The following is a 19,286-nucleotide window of genomic DNA, read 5'->3' on the forward strand; positions in this document are numbered from 1 at the left end:
CATTATTCCTTTTTCTCTCTCTCTCTCTCTCTCTCACTCTCTCTTCTCATACACAATCTCATCATAGTTCACCCGAACACTGTGTCCAAATAGACGAATTCTTCGCCATCATTCTGCCCAAAGAATCCTTCTGAAATGTTCTTCAAGCATGCAAAGACTTTCTTTCACGTAAAGGAAAAAAGAATCCTTCTATGGAGATTTTTCCCATTTTCTCGCTCTCTCCCAGCGAATTTGTGAGTGGCATAAGTCATAAAAAAATACACATACAAATTTTTGCGCTCTTCAACATCCTTTTATCCCTGAACCATGTCTCTGTCTATATATTCCATTTTCCTACAGAGAAGACGAAAAACCTGTCACTCCGTTTTGCCCGAAGGTAGAATTTACTAGAAAATTTCCCCCCCCCCCCCTACGTAAAATATCCTAAGAAATATATATGCTTGGTCGTTGCTTAGATTGATGAAAGAAACTATTCAAACCATTCCAATTTTACCAATTTTTACACCCTTACAGATATCTTTCTACCGAATCTGCCATTTTCTTAATTCTATGCTCTGCTTTTTCAAGACTTTCCGCTAAAATCTTCACCTAATAAATGCCATTCCAAACTACACTCCAGGCTACAAAGTGTGTATCAGGAAAAGCCTTGATGAAGGAATCCTAATTAAATTTAACTTTGCCTTTGATGAAGTTGCTGTCGCTTTATATTGACAACTTTGAGTAATTGCAATTGCGATGTTTGACTGCAAAGTTTCCTATAGAGGAATTTTCTATTTAAATAATTAAACCACATGTGAATCAAGCACATTATTAGGGGAAGTATTTCACTGTTCTAACCCCAGGGAAAAAAATGTAAGACAATCTTGTTATGATGGGTTAGAGATGTTAGAGGGTGTAAGTTTATCCATAATATTTCTGCAAAGTTTATATCGTACATTTTCTAATATATCAAGTTTCCCTGGAATTGTGAATAAATTACAAATTCATGAAATTTTCCCTTCGTGCCGAGATCAAAGGCAAAATTGTTCTAGCTTGTGTGATTAAATGTTCTTTCGATGGCAAACATTTTTCATGCGCCTCGCAAGAGTGGATCATTTCATCAATCGACTCTCGAGGGTGCGTCAAAGATTTGTGTGTATTTTTATTTATGCTGTCTTTCTCATTGTTGTATTTTAAATAATAAAAAAAAAGATACTCAAAGTGTATTTATAATGTATGATGACTGTTTTCAAAATGAAATCACATATTTACTAACATTTGTGCGCATCGAAACACGGCGAAAATTTGTGCTGAAATATTTGTATATGTATTAAGTCTTTTGGATGGAAAAATTAGAAGCAGTGAAGAGCGCAAAACATAAAACAGAATATACACCAGGAATAATTGAATGGTGACGACGAGTGTGAAAGAGAGGGTTTACCATGTTTGAGATTGTGAGTGCCGTGAGTGCTCTTCCTCCCATTTCACTGTATTGGTGTGTTGAATTGAAAAATATTAAAGAACGGGAGAGAGAGGAAAAAACAGCTGTCGGTTTTATAATAGTGACTTCTAACAGTGTGTTTATTAGAAATAGATAGAAAGACAGGGCGAATGAGAGGGCAATATTGAGAATTATGGAAGCGTAGGCATTGTTGTTGGAAGAGATATTGAGTCTGATGGAGTACAGAAAGTGTGTAGAAAAATACAAGCAATTTTACATTACGTGTATATCACGAAAGTTCGCTCATGTTTGGCATTTTCAGCGTCTCCACGGTGTATCAAATTAAAAATATAATGCATATAGTCTTTGAAACAAGAAAAGAGTTTATAGGAAAGAAGTGATTCTGCACAAGACTTTTCCTGCGAGACATTCTGTGTGAGCTGTGTTGGCTATTAAATATGGAGGAGGTCTTATGTTACACGAGATGAAGTATTTTGGAGTAATACTCCGAGTGAGTTGCATTAAGATGGTGTTTTCTCGTTTCCCTTCCACACAATATTTCTTCAGCTTGAATATTATGTGAGCAACCAAGAAGAAGAAGAGACACACGACGATGACGAAGGTGGAAAAATCTTGAGAAGACGAAGGCAAGAAACTCCTCGATGATAAAGTTCGAGGGAGAAAGAAGCAGAAATGAGATAATTTAGCATGTACATGTGTTTCTTCCATCACTTGTCTGGGCAATCATATTTAAGTGCGAGCGAGAGAGAAGCACACAAACCACAGCAGTGAGAGAAATGAACAGTGTTATTAATGAAAAAAAGATTCAAGTATAAAAAATGTACATTTTATTGTGAGATACATTAATGCTCCTCTTATGTATTGATAGTGAATGTGGAGTTATATTTTTTTTCATATACTAGCGACCTTGACAGACCTTGAGTTTAGACTGTTTCATTGTATTAGTTGCTGGATTTTTATTACATCTCACTCATTTCTCATCCAAAGCATATATTCGCCTTTAGACTATGTTAGTACAATAAAGTGAAATGCGTGGAAAAGTGGAGTTTTCACAATTATACCACCATCACTGGCTACTGCTGAGTGTGAAAAGTAATATGATTTTACTTCCTTTCCTTTACAGTTGTTCTTTATTTACCCGATATTTTGCAAGAAACAATTGATGAAATTTAAAAAAAAAAATAAATAAAATACTTCCGAACTTTTTCCTTTCTTTTTCCGGAGATGAGATGGAAAATATGAACATAGAGTTGAAATTATGTGTTCGAGATAGAATGACATTATTATCACATTGTGAATCCCTCTCAAGATGATGTGAGGCTGATGCCTTGAAACAACAATTTCATCCCGGAATTGAGGCGTACAACTCCCGTTCTGTGCGAACTTTTCCCAAAAACCCACCCCCAAAGTCTAGAGACCCCAAGAGAGAAAGAGGCGAAAGCTTCTTTCCTCGCATCCTCGTCATTTGCTTCTGGATGACTGAGGGGGTACTTAATATATTTCTCTGCTGACGATGATTAAGTTTTGTAACTTTGGCTACACAAGGATGATTCAAAGTAATTAATGGTTTATGGAGGAGACAAGGTAGTTTAGCACTGTCGTGCTTCAATTCCACAAGATAGAATCGGATGATGGTGGAACTGAGGAGATGGTTTTGAGAAATATCGCATATTTTATACATAGTATTACACCATGAGATATACAACACTGTATATCAATGTATTGTTGGGAAAAGTGATAAGCGACTTGGGTGTTAAGGTTTATGTATGAAAATTCACCCACATGCCATCATTTTCACCGTGTTGGAAGTCCTCGTGGAGTTTGAGAAACAAATGCTGACTTGCCAAAGGAATAACACTCGCGAAAACAACAGCAGTGACACTGACATTTTATAAGCTATACATGGCAAATAATTTCACGTATTTCACTAATTAAATTTTGCTCAAGTGTGTGTATTTTATACATAGAAATGATTCAATTAGGTATCAATATACATATAAATTCTCGCCTTTTCCCTCTTTGCCACCAAGTGGAATAAAATATAATCTGAATGATTTCCACTGAATGAATTGGGATTTGAATTCAAGGGGTACTGCTCAATTTCCGCGGTTTATGATCAAGCATGGCAATTCTCTTTTGGCATGGGAAAGCCCTTGACTTTGAGCGTACCGGAAAAGTGCCGAGATGGGAACAATAATATGAGAAATGCGATGGCGAAGGGAATAAATGAGAAAGTGTTTTGCACACTCAAGTGAGGGTTGGTGTGAGAATTTATTAACTTTCCTCTGCTTCCACTTGGTGGAATTTATGTACTCTCATGCTGTATGCTGAATTATCTCAGCTCACTGCTCTTTATCACCATTGTGATTCTTATGGCTTTGTGTTTCACTCTTGCACAGTTCCATGTGCGTTCATTTTCCTCTATTTGCATACTTTTAGTTGGATTAAATGTTTTCCTCTGCACACTCCTTCTGGTCAATTGATGCCGAGAAGATGGGGAGCAGTCGAGAAGGGGGACATATTGAAATGATCTGACGAGAGTAAATTGCCAAATATGACGAGAATCGTCGAGACACAGTGAAGGAAAAGAAGAAGCAAAACTCAAGGCAAGAGTCTCGCGAATATATTAGTTTCATTGGCCATGCTTAAGGGGAGAAGAGACGTGATGATTTTAACTGTTAATTCGCGAGTTTTTTTTTTCATCAAAATGTCAAATAATCATAAAAGTTTCTCGAATGTTGGCAGCTTTTTCTGCAACGCTGAAGGATTTTTGCTGTGGACTTTTTTTTTCATTCAATAATAATTTCCTATCACCACTGCAAAAATGTATATCTTAATCATCATTTATTTTTGTCCTATATAAGACGCATATTTTGCTGCCTTTGTGAAATTTTGCACCGAAATCAATTAATTGTGAATTTTCATGTGAGAAAAACACACATATTTTCGCATATGACCAAAAAATCAGTGAGAAACAAACACAAATACAAGGAAGTATGAAATATACTTGAGAGTCGTTTAAATTGTGTGATTTATATTGTTAGAAAGAAATAAAATGGAAAAAATACAACACAAGATTGAGAGAGAAAAAATAGTGAAACGTTCCACGAATGCAAACGAATATTCTAAGAAATGACGTGATATTTAGTCATTTAGAATAGAGTGTCATATGATATCGAGCGTATCCCACATTGATATTTTCTACCCAGAGTGCTTTGCAGTGTATCTCATGTTCGCACTCGCATATTATCACGTCAGGAGTAAGTACACAATCTTTGGCAATTTGACGATAGTTTTTGCGCGCATAAGACGGAAGGAATAAATGCCATGCAAACTACTCAATCAGATTGAATGCAAACAATTTTTCTAATTAATTAGTAACAAACTTGAATGCTCTATTAAAATATATTCCATTCTGACAAGCAATACTATTCAACATTAAAGGAAACCTCTGTGCCCTGCAGTGTTATGTATGTGACAGCAGTAATTTTGAATGTGTAATTTCATACAAAAAAAAAAACGATTGTAATTTCGCTGTGCTGCAAAAAAACAACAATGATTCGTGCAGAAAAGATTTTTACTTTCAATTTTGACGATCACGATTTTTCCGCTTGATCTCAATCTCAATTATCTGTAATCACAGTATAGAAACTTCTATACAGTGGAAATTTTTTGGATGTAAAATGGTTGTATGTTGACCAGAGCTTTCAAGGCGATCGAGTGCCGCATTTTCTAGGTTATACTATAACACTCAATATATCTTTAGGCACAAAAAAGTATATCTTGCAATTTATGTGCTAATTAGCATTTTTTGCACTGCACCGTGACGTTTGACCCCACGTGATGTTCTTTACGCTTCTTGTCAGCGATTTTCGTGTCGTGATGATGACTTTGTTGTTACTCAGTGATATTGTTTTGTGTTTGGTCGGTCGTGTGAATTGTGGTTTTGGCGATGAGGGAGGAAAAATGTGAAAGAAATCATGTGATTGAAGAGTGAGAGACGTACAAATTGTGTATGCCATTATGCTTTTGTGGCTTTTCTATCCGATGGAAAATTGCCTCCCACACTATATGTTAGGATGATGATGTGTAATTTGGCGAGAATACTTCTCTCTTTCACTCACTTGCCTTATTTCCATATATAAGCAAATTGAAAATAGTGCTCGCAGGTATTTAATTAAAGCCTTTTGCTACAATCCTAATCCAATGTATGTGCTAGAATACGTTAGCTTGTAATTTACAATTATGTCTATATTCTATTCTGCATATAATTGCATTTGAAATGAATGAATTAACCATCAGTCTCTCATCTACTTCATATTGTTTGCTGCCTTCCACAACACTTTGATATATCATCAATTTTATACGCGATTCTATATGTGGAGTACATACATATAATGGCTCATTGTGCTGAACAATGGCACAACTTCCTTTCATCCACTTGACAAGGAGTGATGCTGTTAAAGTCCAAACCGTACATTTTCAGCAAATTGCTTGGAAGTTTCCGAAAATTACTCTGTCGCCAATAGCACATAAAACGATCACTTCGCATCGCATTTTTATGCCGCTCTGTCACATGTTCAGCGAGGATTCTTCATGTGCTTGTGTATTAATTTCTGTGTACGCCTATTTTTGAGTCGCGATGCGATTCTATTCCGAGAGAATTTGTGGGAGTTGCTTTGAATCTCTCTTTTTGTCTCTCATCGACCTTTGTTCCTGACCTTTTTCCCGGTGAATTCTTCTCTATATAGAATTTTCCACCGAAAAAGTGTTGAAAAAAAGCAGTAATTCTCTTGTGGGTAAATAATTTTGAGAGTTGTTGCTGCGTTATTTCACTCACGCCTCGGAGAAATTTATGACTTTTAATGAATATTCACAAAGTTTTGCTGGGAGATTCTTGTGCGAATAACCAACTTGTTTTGTTAAAAGTGTCACTACCATGAAAAAATTCAATATTTCATGCAAATTATATTAGCTTTTTTATTACTCGAACAGAAAAAAAGTGACATAGAAATTTTATTTACTCACATATGATACACTATTGTTGTTTTTCACAAATTATGCATGATATATATTCACTAAAAAGCGAGCAATTGATGCTAATGAGACAGTTTTCACCGATTTTTCTTTACCTCCTCGCACTGTTCTTGCTGTATTTGTGTTGTATCATTTTAATTACAAGGTTGATGAGTTGTTTATATGCACAACTTTTTTTTTTGCTCTTTCTCAACACTATAATTGCCTTATGGATGGGTTGAAAAAATTGTGCGAAAGAGAGACTGAAGTGAAAAAGCAGCACAGACTGTGTTTGTAGAGAGATTTGCGTTAGATTGGCTCTATTTGAATACTATATTGGGGAAGAGATGGCTCGATATGAGACTCTCAAGTGTCTCCCTTCTTTAGCCTTTTCTTTCTCTCCAAGCTAATACGGTGAAAAATATTCTCTGTCCAATTCTGTGCTCATTTTCATCCACGGCGACGTGTATATAAATTCATATGTTGATATAGATTAACGGAATACACAATAGTCTCAGAAAATAAATGAAAGAGCGAGAGAAGAGAGGCAGAGGATGAAAGAAGTTAAACCTACGACAGCCACATCATCAAGACACAAAGAACAACAAGAACAAGTCAACGTGCGACGAAGAAGAGACTCTTTTTCTTCATAGAACTTCATGGAGCGACGATGGTCTGGAATATATAAGGCACGCAAAAGAAGGAGGAAAAAGAAGACTAAACTTTGAAACTATAAAAGATATATGCCTTGATTACCTTTTGGTGCTTCAACAATTTTCTTCATCTCTGCGCATAAGTGTACATTTTGTGTATTAAATAAACCATCCACACACACACCAACACATATGAATGAAGTATGGTAGCAAGTTTGAGAGAAACTCCCAACACTATATCCAATATTATTGCAAGATAGAAAACGATTATGAGGGCACACATACCCTATGCGTACCCAAGAGTCAAAGAAGAAGACATTTGAAAAAGTGTTGTTCTAGTTTTAGTATTTTTAGCTGTATTTTCATTACTCCCAACTCTATGAAACTCTGAAACCAATTGAAAAATATGTATATTATGTTAAATGAATCAAAGATGATATAGAATCGTCATAGCAGCAGGCTTATCTTCCACATATGAACGTTTCAGTAAAAATTGCTACTATGAGAAAAGACGAGGGAGGATATTTATACGAAGAAAAGAGAGATATCTCAAAAAGGCTAATATGGCTTTAGGTTGTGGACGGGTGAAAAGAAGTGTGCGAGGCAAAGAACATCCGACAAAACACAACAAGAGAAGATCTTGATAAAAATAAAATTACAATTCAGTAAAGCGAGGAATTTATAAGAAATTGCGTTCGTTTTTCTGTATATTTTATAATTTTTCTCCTTCTTTGTGGTCTCTGCCTGTGTAACTCCGTCCATCAATTCGTTCTTTGAATTCAACATACACATACACACACCCATATTTCACTGGATGCTCCCCAGTTTTCTCCAGCCCCCCTATTCGATGAGAGATGAAAATCAAGAAGCTCCTATTGTTGATTATTATTTTTCCCTCCAACCAAAAAAAAGTCTTTTTCTATTCACGTTTTGCCAAAGAGAATATTTCTTAATGTATTCCAAAAATGTTTCCACTGAGTGGGAATTGAATTTATTGATTGTGTGGCTTTTTCTTTCAATGCATGCCTGAGAGATCTGGGGAAGATAGTTAGAGAGCTTCCTCAAGGTATGCGTTTTTTCAGTGTAGGCTGAACGAAATTTGAGTAAAAGTTAGGCGTGGATTGTTGGGTCTTTTATTAGTTTCTTAGACTCAGTGGAGAATTTTATTAATGCTCAGCGTTGTCGCCACATTTCAGCCCTCTATTTACGAACAGGACTATACACCGTAATGGTGAATTGTGGGTGGGTTTTGAGGTGGAATTATTGATAGGTCAGAGCGACTGATTCTACAATAATCACATTTCCACACCTATTTGTCCTCCTGAGTTAGGTGGCTCCACACGTATAAACCCATGGCTCTGTCTTCGTGTGCATAAAACGCGGTGTGTTAGACAGTGAGTTACTCAAGTGGATTTAATAGAGATTAGCAAGAAGATCATTTATGCACCATTCTTATTCCCCATCGTGCGCCGCCCTGTGTTTGGATGTGGTAATTAAAGGGAGAATATTCTTGTTCTCCCCATTCAATTGCAGTGGGTATATAGTTCACATCAATAATTGCTGCATGTATTCAGTGTTATTTCTATTCAATTGATTTTAATAATATTACAGCGAGAGGTGCAGAGGGGAAGATTCATGTGTACAAGCATACTCTTCAATTGAAAGCTAATTAGTGGAACACGGAATTATACATTGATTGGTTTTCTCTTTAATAGTAGAAAAAAGCATCACAATAATGTGATACATTGAAAATTAATATTGCTATGTTGTTTTGCTATTGTACATTTTCGCGTCATCAATTTCCATTAGATATGAAAGACTAATTGTGGTGCTTCAAAAGCAAATTTTTCATTTTATGTATGATATTTCTGAATTAATCAAATGTAAAAGCCTTTATTTATTTTTGACTCATCAGAATGTGCAATTAAGCGCTCTTGTGATAGCAGTGAATTCATAGAATTCTCGTTCTATCATTTTTATATGATTCTACAAATGTGAAATTATCATAGCACAAAAAAGGAAGGAATGTTGGAATGTGGCAAAATTCCACATATAATTTTCCATTTCCTTTTCCAAAAGCTCAACGATTTACAAATAGGATATGGAAACGAACATTTCATTCACCATTGTGTCATTTTTAAATTAACCCACAGAAGAACGACAAATTTATCACTGAATTTAATTTTAGTAAGTCAAATTTGAAACAAACAAGGGTAGTTTTCTGGTTATACCACTCATGATTACCTCATGCAAGAATTCTTGTACATTTTGATGATGTCATTGTACTATTTTACCATTTTTTAAAAATGTCTTTGAGCTCACTCAGCATTTTTCTTCCCCTTTTCATCTTTATAATACCCCCCAGACTTCTATTCAGTTGAATTTTCTCTCTAACCACATAATTTTCTTCTTCTAATTTCAATGAGTGAAAGTGTTAAGAAATATAATTGGTGTACCTGTATTCTAAGGAGATTTTTTGCTTGCACATTTCACCAACAGAAAGAAAAACAAGATGAAAAAAGATATGAAAATTGTAAATAAAAAAGGGAGTATAAAGAAATTGCGTATAGGAAGAGGAAAAGAATTATAATAAATGTTTTTAGTGAATAAGATAAGAAAATTCTCAAGTTGATTACATTGTGCCGCAAATTTAGAACAAAATGCAGAGCGAAAAAACATCTCAGAAGAGCTAAAGGGAATGTAAAAGGGTGGATTAATTCAAAACTCCTAATTGTGTGATTTCGTATTTTTCATTTTTGTTTACAAAGATCTGTGAAATAAGGTCATTCCTTTCAAATATGTCACATTGTATTTCGCTCTGCAGATAGCGATTCTCGCGGTACAAGGTGTGGTTAGTTACATTATATCTCATTCGCTCACCTTCACTGAGAGATGAAAAGTTTATCTAACTTTCAACTTTATATTCTTCTCGGGAAGTTGGAAGAACAAATTATACCCCAATTGAGGGGCAAGAAACTCTTAAAGCGGCAAAAAAATATACGTGGAGAAAATGTATACAAAAAAATATAAATTTCAAATGTAAACTCATTATTTTCATCTTCATTTTCTCCACCTTTGGTGTTGGAGTGTTTGCAATTCCAAGAATATTCGTGGTATGTTGTTTCACTGGCCGGGAGAGTGCAATTTTTGAGATTGCTTGCTCTGACGGTTTTTGCAATGCGCGGATGCTTGAGTGGATGAATCTCTCCCTAGGAAATCTTGCAGTTTTCCCCTTTTCATTCTTCCTACATGCCTTACTGCCCGACAACTTTTCCCTTAACTCAAGTCCGCTTGACAATTTCTGGAGGCAGGAAGTTTTCTTTTGCACCGCCTCTTATCGCGCGTCTTTCTTCAGTGCCACTCATTTGTATTTGCCATTTTTATATCTACAATCTTGCGCTGTTGTCTCTAGCTTTCACTTCAATAATCATCATTGTGCAGTAATCGTGTGCGCTCCGTGTCATTTTGTGGGTGAGAGAGAGAGAAAAACGGAGAAAGATTATCAAGTCTGCGTCTTTAGGCTTTACAGCGTCTTTACTGGAGTCTGTCAGTTTTGATTATGATATCATTCATGTAACCTCTGACAGGGGCTGAATATGCAATCGCGCTGAAGATGGTCAAATGTCAACATTGGCAAAGGGAAAGAACGAGCTCTTCCTGCGCCTTCCCGGGGAGAAATGTTGCCTTCGGCAAATGTTACAGAGTCTAATGCTTGTATGGTGTAAATTTGATTATATCGGGCCAAAAGCAAGTGTCATTACATGTAGAGGAAATTGCCTTGCCTTATATAAAGTAAATGATGTAATATTGTACATAGGAAAAATATGATCTTATTTTGTGTTTTACAAATGATGCTAATAATAAGTAAGAATCCCGAGGAAAATTTCGTGCGTGTGTTTGTATTGATGCTTTGACAAAGGCACGCGCAAGCCAGAGCGCGTTATTCAATACAAATGTATGGTGAGGAATGTGAATCAGGAGTTGAATTTTTGTTTCGGAAAACTAACGACGAATAGGGTGAGGGCATAAAGGCCCATAAGTTCTGGGTGTCGCACGAGGGGTGAGAGAAAAAGGATGAATATTGGCGCAATGTGTGCCGAAAAGAGTGAATTCCTGGGCAATTTTCCCTTCTCTTCGGCATATTTGTACATATATGTATGTATTGTAATTTTCTGGAGGGTAAATGACTGCCAGCAAGGTATAATTTACGACGATTTCCTCCTCACATATTTATTTTTCCAATCCTCATTTTTGGTTTATTTCCTCATCCCCTCAATTATTCAGTCGCATCGCGTCCTATTGAAAGCATAAACATTCCTGCATTTCGTCAAGGAAAATGTGAATATGTAGTAAATTAAATGAATAAAATTTCTATGTTTTATTGGTGTCTCTTTTGATTGTGCCTCCAAATTGCCTTAAATAGTTCATCTTCGATTGATTGAACAATCGAATGTTCTGATATAAACGTCTTAATTGCATTATTTATTACTCTCAATTGCTATCGTGGGTTTTATTCAGATGGATAAAGCTAGGAATTATCTGTTGTATTGATCAGTTGTATTTATGATTGATGTATATGACAGCTTCTGATGGCATTAATTACAAAAATATACCGAGAAGAGTGATTGACTGAAAGCTATTGTTCTGCCCATAAAAGTGGAATTAAGGTAAATTTTTTACCTTATGTTCTGACTTCAAACAACAAACTATATCCAATAATGTAATTTAACTAACGGATATTGATTTAACGATACGAATTTTCAAAAAAAAAATCGTATATTGTTATATTTAAGCATAATACATAGTTTGTATTCAGTGAAAATCTCAGCTGATTCGCACCCTCGCCAACACGTCAACATTTTATGCGTACAGTTTCTTGAGAAGCACATCTTGAAGCACAATTTAATCGTACACAAGTCTAGACTTTAAAATTACATGACGTTCATGTCCGTGTAATTGATTCATCGGAATTATGTTTCTGTTTTTAATTTTATTGTATCATTAGTCTCTCTATTCTCTTTCAGCGTGCTCTCTCATTCGCAATGTAAACTTTTCCACTGAAAATCACGTGTTTCTACACGCCTCTACTATTGCACAATGCGCCACAATTTTTCTCTTGTCTTGCAACATATAGAGACGCACAAAAAGAGTCACAATTACTTTATATATGTATTGTTTCGTCTAATGAAGCCAAGATTCTAAAATTGCGAGTCTTCCTCAAATATGTAAAGTATGCACCATTTCTTCTCTCCTATTATATTCACATTTTCCCAGCACGACGATGAGTTGGAAAGGCTGTTTGCGCGATATATTTTTTTAGTTAATATAGTGACAATAATAGCATGATGCCAATGCCAAAGGGAGACCGAAGACGCAAAGTGTGTGTAAGAAATCATCGAAGAAGTTGTGTATAGAAAAATCATTTATACATAAATATACAATGGCAGGAGCGTACATAAATCGAATTTGTTTAATGATCTGTGAATTGTAACAATATAGCAAATTTTCCATTATTTTTTCTACTCTCCTGCTCTCATCGCCCTCGCCCTACGGCCTCTTATTTCGTGAATATCACCCCTTGGCTGCCCCCAAACGACTCAACGAGATTCCCAACATATTTTATCTTCTTCAATGCTTTCGGCTCCTCATCGATTATATATATACATATCGTTTTTCCTTCAACTTTCCTGTATCTTTGTCATCTCTTGAAAATTCCGCTCCTTGAAGTTTTTTCATCCTTCTTGCCAACAAGAATAGCCAAGATGACGATGCGGATGAAGAAGCTTGAGGAAGTATAAAAAATCAACGCGGTTCATCATCTACAAAAATTAAATATTCTCTCCGATCAAATCATCATGTATAGATGAAAGTTTTTCAAGTAAAGCGTCATCGATGAGTGGAATTGTTGGTTGATATACGAAAAAAAACCACTCTGTCAGGAATGAAAAAAAAACCTTGAAAGTAACAATGTTATGTATACACAGATTTGCAAGTGAATGAAAAATTGTACGAGAAAATATTGCAATAAATGTACAACCGGTGGAGATACAGTACCACAAATACCATGCGAAGTTGGCAAACGAAAAGAAAAGCCGCATACGTGATTTTCGAGCAATTTTCACGATTGAATGAATTTTTTTTATTTTCTCCCATACGAACATTCCTTCAAGGGGCCTCACACATCCACTATTCGCACGCACGCAGCAGCCTTTAAGAACTGTTGGATATAAAAACGCACATTTCTAAGTACAAACATCGCAAGCATATTGCTTAGCAAAGTATTGCACATGACTTTTCTCTCTCGCACTCAAAACTTGGACATATGGTGAAGTCTAAAACCCCCTTTCAATTAGATGAAAATGGGCATAGTTCACAATGCCTGCATTAATATTAATCCGTCCAGTAATAACAAGCCACCCCTATTCACGACCGCAACAGGAGACAATAGAGGAGTACAGAATTGTGCCATAGTTGCCGTGTTTTGCTTTGTACCTGGAGCAAATGCTCATTGAACGTATGGAAAGAGAGAGAAAGAGAAGGTATTAAACATACATATAAAGGCTTAATAAACTTTTGGTCACAAAGTTGATGTGCATTTAAATTGGATTTAATTCATATGTGTATGCGTGGATCAAAATATCCTACTTTATTGCTTATTTCCACCATAACATTTTCTCCCCACACTTCAGCAGTAACTTCTGTCCACTCCTCCACGTCTAGGAGAACTCCAAAATCTACCACTCACAGGCACACAATCCGCAAAAAGTGGTAATAAAGTTTGCCTTATTAAATAATTGAACTAAATTAAGATGATGCTGATAAGATGATGAGCTGGGAGAAAATTCAATCGCAAGAATACATCAAACAATAGTAAGCAATGGCGATTCTTAACAGTGGATTAATCCTATTAAAGATAATTCAAGAAATTGTAGAATGTGTCAGAAAATTGCGTCAAAAAACTCTCTTTTAGAATAACAGATATTGACATAAATGTAAAGAAATGCAAGCGATATAGAAAGAAGGAATGGAAATTTGTTCTATTTGTAGACCTTTCCATAAAAATTCCGTAAATAAAAGCAAATATTCTTATTTTTTCGACACATAGCTGAAAAAATATCCCTTTCTGTTTCTCAAAATTAAAGACAGAGATTATGTGATAGCAATATCCATTGTGCTCACAAATGAATTTATATATCCATCCACCATGGCTATGTGGGGTGCGAAGCAGAGGCGAAATATCATCCCCCTTTTCGCATTTAGCTCAACTCTCCCTCGCGTCACACCCGCGGACTTTTTCTCACACGAATCAAAATGAAATGAATTTCAAAACCACCCACAACGAAGAGGCATTATGAGTGTCACACACAAAAGGAAGAAAATATTTCATCTCCATAATGAAACATTCATTGTGACGGTAATAAAAACTTTTAATTCTTGCGCTTCGCAGTCGCGCTCTTCGTGTTCATTTTCAACCCCATTATCATAATTAGAAAATTAACAAATTAAGAATGAAAAGGACGAGAAGAAAAATGAAGTCTGAAAATTGGTTTGAAAAAGAGAATGCCAAACGCACGCACTCCAAGCTATGTGAAAATATTAGACCGCGATGAAATGAGGGATACACAATTTATAATTATAACAAAGAGTGAAATGCACCACACTTTCCAGACAGAATTCTATTTTCACTGTACAAAATCATATATTTTTCATCCCCCTTAATTGGCTCAATAATTGTCCTGGGAGGGAATTTGTGCACATCAAACACAGGTCCAATCAGCAAAAAAAAAGTCTCCCGCTTCCCAAATTCATCCGCCGGAACTGGAAACAATATATTCTCCCGGTGCAAACTAATGATTACCCAATTTTGTGCGTATTGCAACAATTTGTTCCATAGGAATTAAACAATATTTCAATTAATTACATAACACAATGTTGGCTCATGCAAGTCAAAGAGTTTCCAGTGAAGGCTATTTTTGTCCCATTTCACTGCACACACTCGGCTCGAGCATTGATCAATTATTTGTTAAAATGTGTCTATATACACATACACATAATTGAGACATTTTAGCACACAACGAAATCATTTCCCTTTGTCGTCATCAATGCTAATGACGGTAACACGATGGGGGTGATTTTGAGCCTCAACTTTGCAAAATCACCCAAACCCAAGCTCTTGGGTATAGTGGAAAATGGAAAAGTACCCGAGGAGAAGGGAAAAGGCAAGCAAATGAAGAAAATTATATTACTCAACAACTTGATATCTTCTCAAATTTCTTCCCTTCTCCACGCTACACTCCATTAGGAGCGCCCACGACTGAGAAACAGAGACAGCAGATACATCATATAACCCAATTCAATATATCCAGGGCATACATAGCACACCACTCCAGAAAAGGTTGAATTGAGGTGACGTCAATTTCAAAATTAATTGTTACAGAATGTGGCAGACACAAAATTCCAACTTCACGTATTTTCACTATACACAAAAGTCTTCACCACTCTTCAGCATTCACATGGGAATTTCATCCGAGCAAACTCTTGAGGAAATTACCATTATTGTGACTTAAGGAGTCATCGCTACATGTACGCCTTCCCAACTCAGGGAATTGTATTGTGCGAAAAACAATTTCGTGGATTGATTGTCATCACTTACGCGACACAGCGAGCAAACACTTGACAATCTCCCATTTTCCCAAAATGGATTCCGATACTAAGAACATAGAGCTTAAATATATAATGTATGTGAACACTCAAAAGCTCACTGTTTGGAATTACTGCAACATGAGCTGTGCTATTTTGTTGAGTATAAAATTAATTCACATGAAAACTCAACACTGCAACTTAATGTTAAAACAGCGAAGCTACTGAGAAACCAAGCAATTTTTGTAATTACATGAAATTTTTGGCTAAACAAGCAATTTCATCATCGACGGACAACTTTGGTGACTCCTGAATATTATTTTTTCGGACACATCCGAAAAAATAAATTTCTCTGGTAATAACATAACTATAGGAAGCATATAAACTGTTTGACCTACGCCACTTCTTTTATGGTATTGAATAGAATTTCTAATTTAATGTAGCAGGTATATCCTTGGAAAACAGCGCAAGGAAAATCCACCATGAAGAACGTCAGAAGGCATTATTTTTCATTATTATGATCCTTTCACACAAAATCAATGAATAATGTCATAGAAAGGAGAGTCAACCGCAGAGGCTAGGCGACTGGAAAATACCAGAGACCCATAAATAATGCAGCAGATTCATTTGGCACTTTTCCGCTAACTAATTACCCTAAATTATGTACTGAGGCATGGTAAAATATGCAATTTTATCGATTATTAATATTTATAAAATATTCATAATAAGGACAGACACTGAGGCGTGTGGGAACGAAAACACTTGGGATTTTCCATTCACCCTTTGAGCAAACCTGACACTCTTTCCCCACACTTCTAAACTTTTCCCTCTCGGCTGAGATTATTATCGAGTAAGACATCAACTTTTATACTGTTGTTGTTAAAAACAACACTCACCCTCTTCTCGTGGAAGATGATGAGGAAAAATAACTCAATATCCATTGCAGAGTGTGAGGAAACTTAATTATTTGGTATATTGATAAATACTATGTGAACATACCTGTTTTTCTCCAACTCGTTGTGCGTCGTTCTGAAATTATAAACAAATAAACAAGGTGAAAAAATTGTTGATAAATTACCATCAATAGATAATGTGCAGTGGAGCATTTGTGAAATACATTATATATTTATTTGCTGAGTCAATTAAGAGCACACCTAAATTATAACATTATCTGTATATGCGTGCGGAGAGAAGGCATATAAAATATTTCAACAGTAGCGCGCATTTCATCAAAATTTTCTCCTCATCCCGATTTTAGAATTCCTCGCCACTGTTATTAAATTAATGTTCCACATTTTCGAGAAAAGTTTATACACACACACACAGAACCAAAGTGACTTCACACATATTCCCTCCTATGTTATAAATAAAATTCAATGTGAATTTTGAGCCATAATTTAATGGTAATTTCTCACAACTTGCACACCAAATTCGTATTAGGAATGGTTTAAATTCTGTCCAATGCTTCAAACTCAAAACCACACCAATTGAAGCTTTTTAGTGCCATGGAGAGAAGCATGATTCTTTACGTGCAAAATCAACCCATTTAGCACCCTGTTTTGCAGAGACTTCCAACTAGTTGACAAACATACAACTAATAATGCATTTTAAAGGGGTTCTCTGACAGAGTCTCTCTCTCTATTGCAATTAAAACTTTTGTCCGCACCCTCGTCACTCTACCTATAATGCATATGCATGGAATGCTTGTGGAAAACAACACTCGCAATCGTCACAATTCCCCAAAGAACCCCGAAAGCCGAGAGAAATTGCCAAAAAGAGAAACACACAAAAATGCCCTAAAAGTGCTAAACCCAACGCCCTTTTTTCTTCCTCCAATAGTGCAGAAGAACATCGAACGAGAAGCACAAGAAAGTATAAACTAAAAATATTCAATATACAATAAAATTACCCTACAATTTATCCATCTCCCTATTGAATTGTTTTCTGGTGAGACAAAGAAAAATAGTTTCTTCCTTCTTTCCTCTTTCACTCAGTGCGCGATCTCTTCTTCACATAAACATTGCTGTTTTTATCCATTGTAATTCAACACACAAACACACATAAGTGAATAAAATTGATTGTAATTCACAGGGGCTTTTCATACAACACATTCGAATACAAATCCATCAATTGTTCCCATCTTCTTGGCCGATATAGCCAACGAAGAAAAACAAGGGGAAAAATTGGGTGAAGTTCTTGGAATGTCTTTGGTGGGTTGGAAATATTGGAAAGAGTGAAGAAGTCAAATGATTGGAAATCTATCTATTTTGTAAACATTCACGGACGATTTCTTGCATTTAATTAAAATCGAGGAACAATGATGGTAAACAAGATAGGAAAAAATATAGACGAAAACATTGTATCATTTCATTTTAACTACAAAATATTGTTGTCAATCTGAGTACTAAAATATTTTAGACAAACTGCAGTTTGTAATAAAAAATTAAGCATCCTAATTTCACTACATCAAAACAAAGATATTTATGGTAGCTTAAGAGTTAAATATGAGAAATAAGAAGAAATTAAAAGCAAAACCATTTTAGACAAGGCATCTCCACATAGCTAAGAAAAGAGCAAAGCAAGTTAATTAAATGATCAAACAAAAAAAAAAAAAAGAATTGGACAATCAGACACATTGAGATAACGGATAGGTGAGTCGAATTCATATGAAAATCAGGGAAAAAACAGTATAAGTGTGAAAAAAGTGACATGCAAAACGCATCGTTATGAGAAGAAAGCAAAAAGAGCAAGGTTCCATAATCTAAGTATGGTTGAAGCAAACCAAGATACTAAGTTTATTTCAAGACATTTTCTCTTATATCATAGAGAGAGTGAGAAAGAGAGAGAGAGAGAGAGAGAGAGAGAGAGAGAGAGAGAGAGAGAGAAACGAACGCCTGTTTCATTCCTGCCGTTCATATGGTTTTTATGGTTCTTCCTATGTAAGGTTCTTCTGAACGACTCTAGTCTGATATCAAAACTGGCAGAGGAAAGAAGAATTTAAATCTAACCTAGACAATGGATCTGAACTTATAGTTATTCATATATAGATACATTAATACATACATATAAAAACTCCTACTTGAAGACGATTTTGATCATTAGGAATCTTTTCAATCCTTCGTCCTTTGACATTTTCCATGGATAATTTTACATATGTGTCTTGGAATAAGTTTTTTGTTCTAATAAATGCGACAGATGAAAGAAGTTGACCCAAAAAGTTTGATTACTAATTGATAAACATCATTTACATTTATGTGCACTTTTTCTGTGTACAAAAAACAGCATCTCTCTTTTGCCTTTCGTATGTTTATGTGTATATTTTCTGTGGAGTTTTGCACATATAATAAAAAGCGAGCAAATGTATGTTTGCGAGAGTATGTTACATTGGACGTCGGCGACGATGTGCTGCTTCTGTTGTTGTTGGTTAAGAGAGCTATATGGGGAGGTTATTCACCTCCCAAGCTTTACAACACTCTGAATCCACACTGTTGTACAATATTCTCATATATTATTATATGTATAAGTGAAAAAGTGTG

The 19,286-nt window shown here is 35.6% G+C and overlaps 1 protein-coding gene across 2 annotated transcripts in view; it reads right to left on the minus strand.

Moving 5' to 3' along the window:
- Nucleotides 1–19,286, minus strand: part of LOC132256920 (max dimerization protein 1-like) — a 114,051-nt gene that overhangs the window by 85,144 nt on the left and 9,621 nt on the right. For both annotated transcript variants that reach the window (XM_059753527.1, XM_059753528.1), the window contains exon 3: nt 16,750–16,779. In XM_059753527.1, the coding sequence (XP_059609510.1) occupies nt 16,750–16,779 (30 nt within the window). The remainder of the gene's footprint in view (nt 1–16,749; nt 16,780–19,286) is intronic.

The sequence above is a fragment of the Phlebotomus argentipes genome, unplaced genomic scaffold, assembly GCF_947086385.1.
Source record: "Phlebotomus argentipes unplaced genomic scaffold, Phlebotomus argentipes genome assembly contig_33, whole genome shotgun sequence".
Taxonomy (NCBI): domain Eukaryota; kingdom Metazoa; phylum Arthropoda; class Insecta; order Diptera; family Psychodidae; genus Phlebotomus; species Phlebotomus argentipes.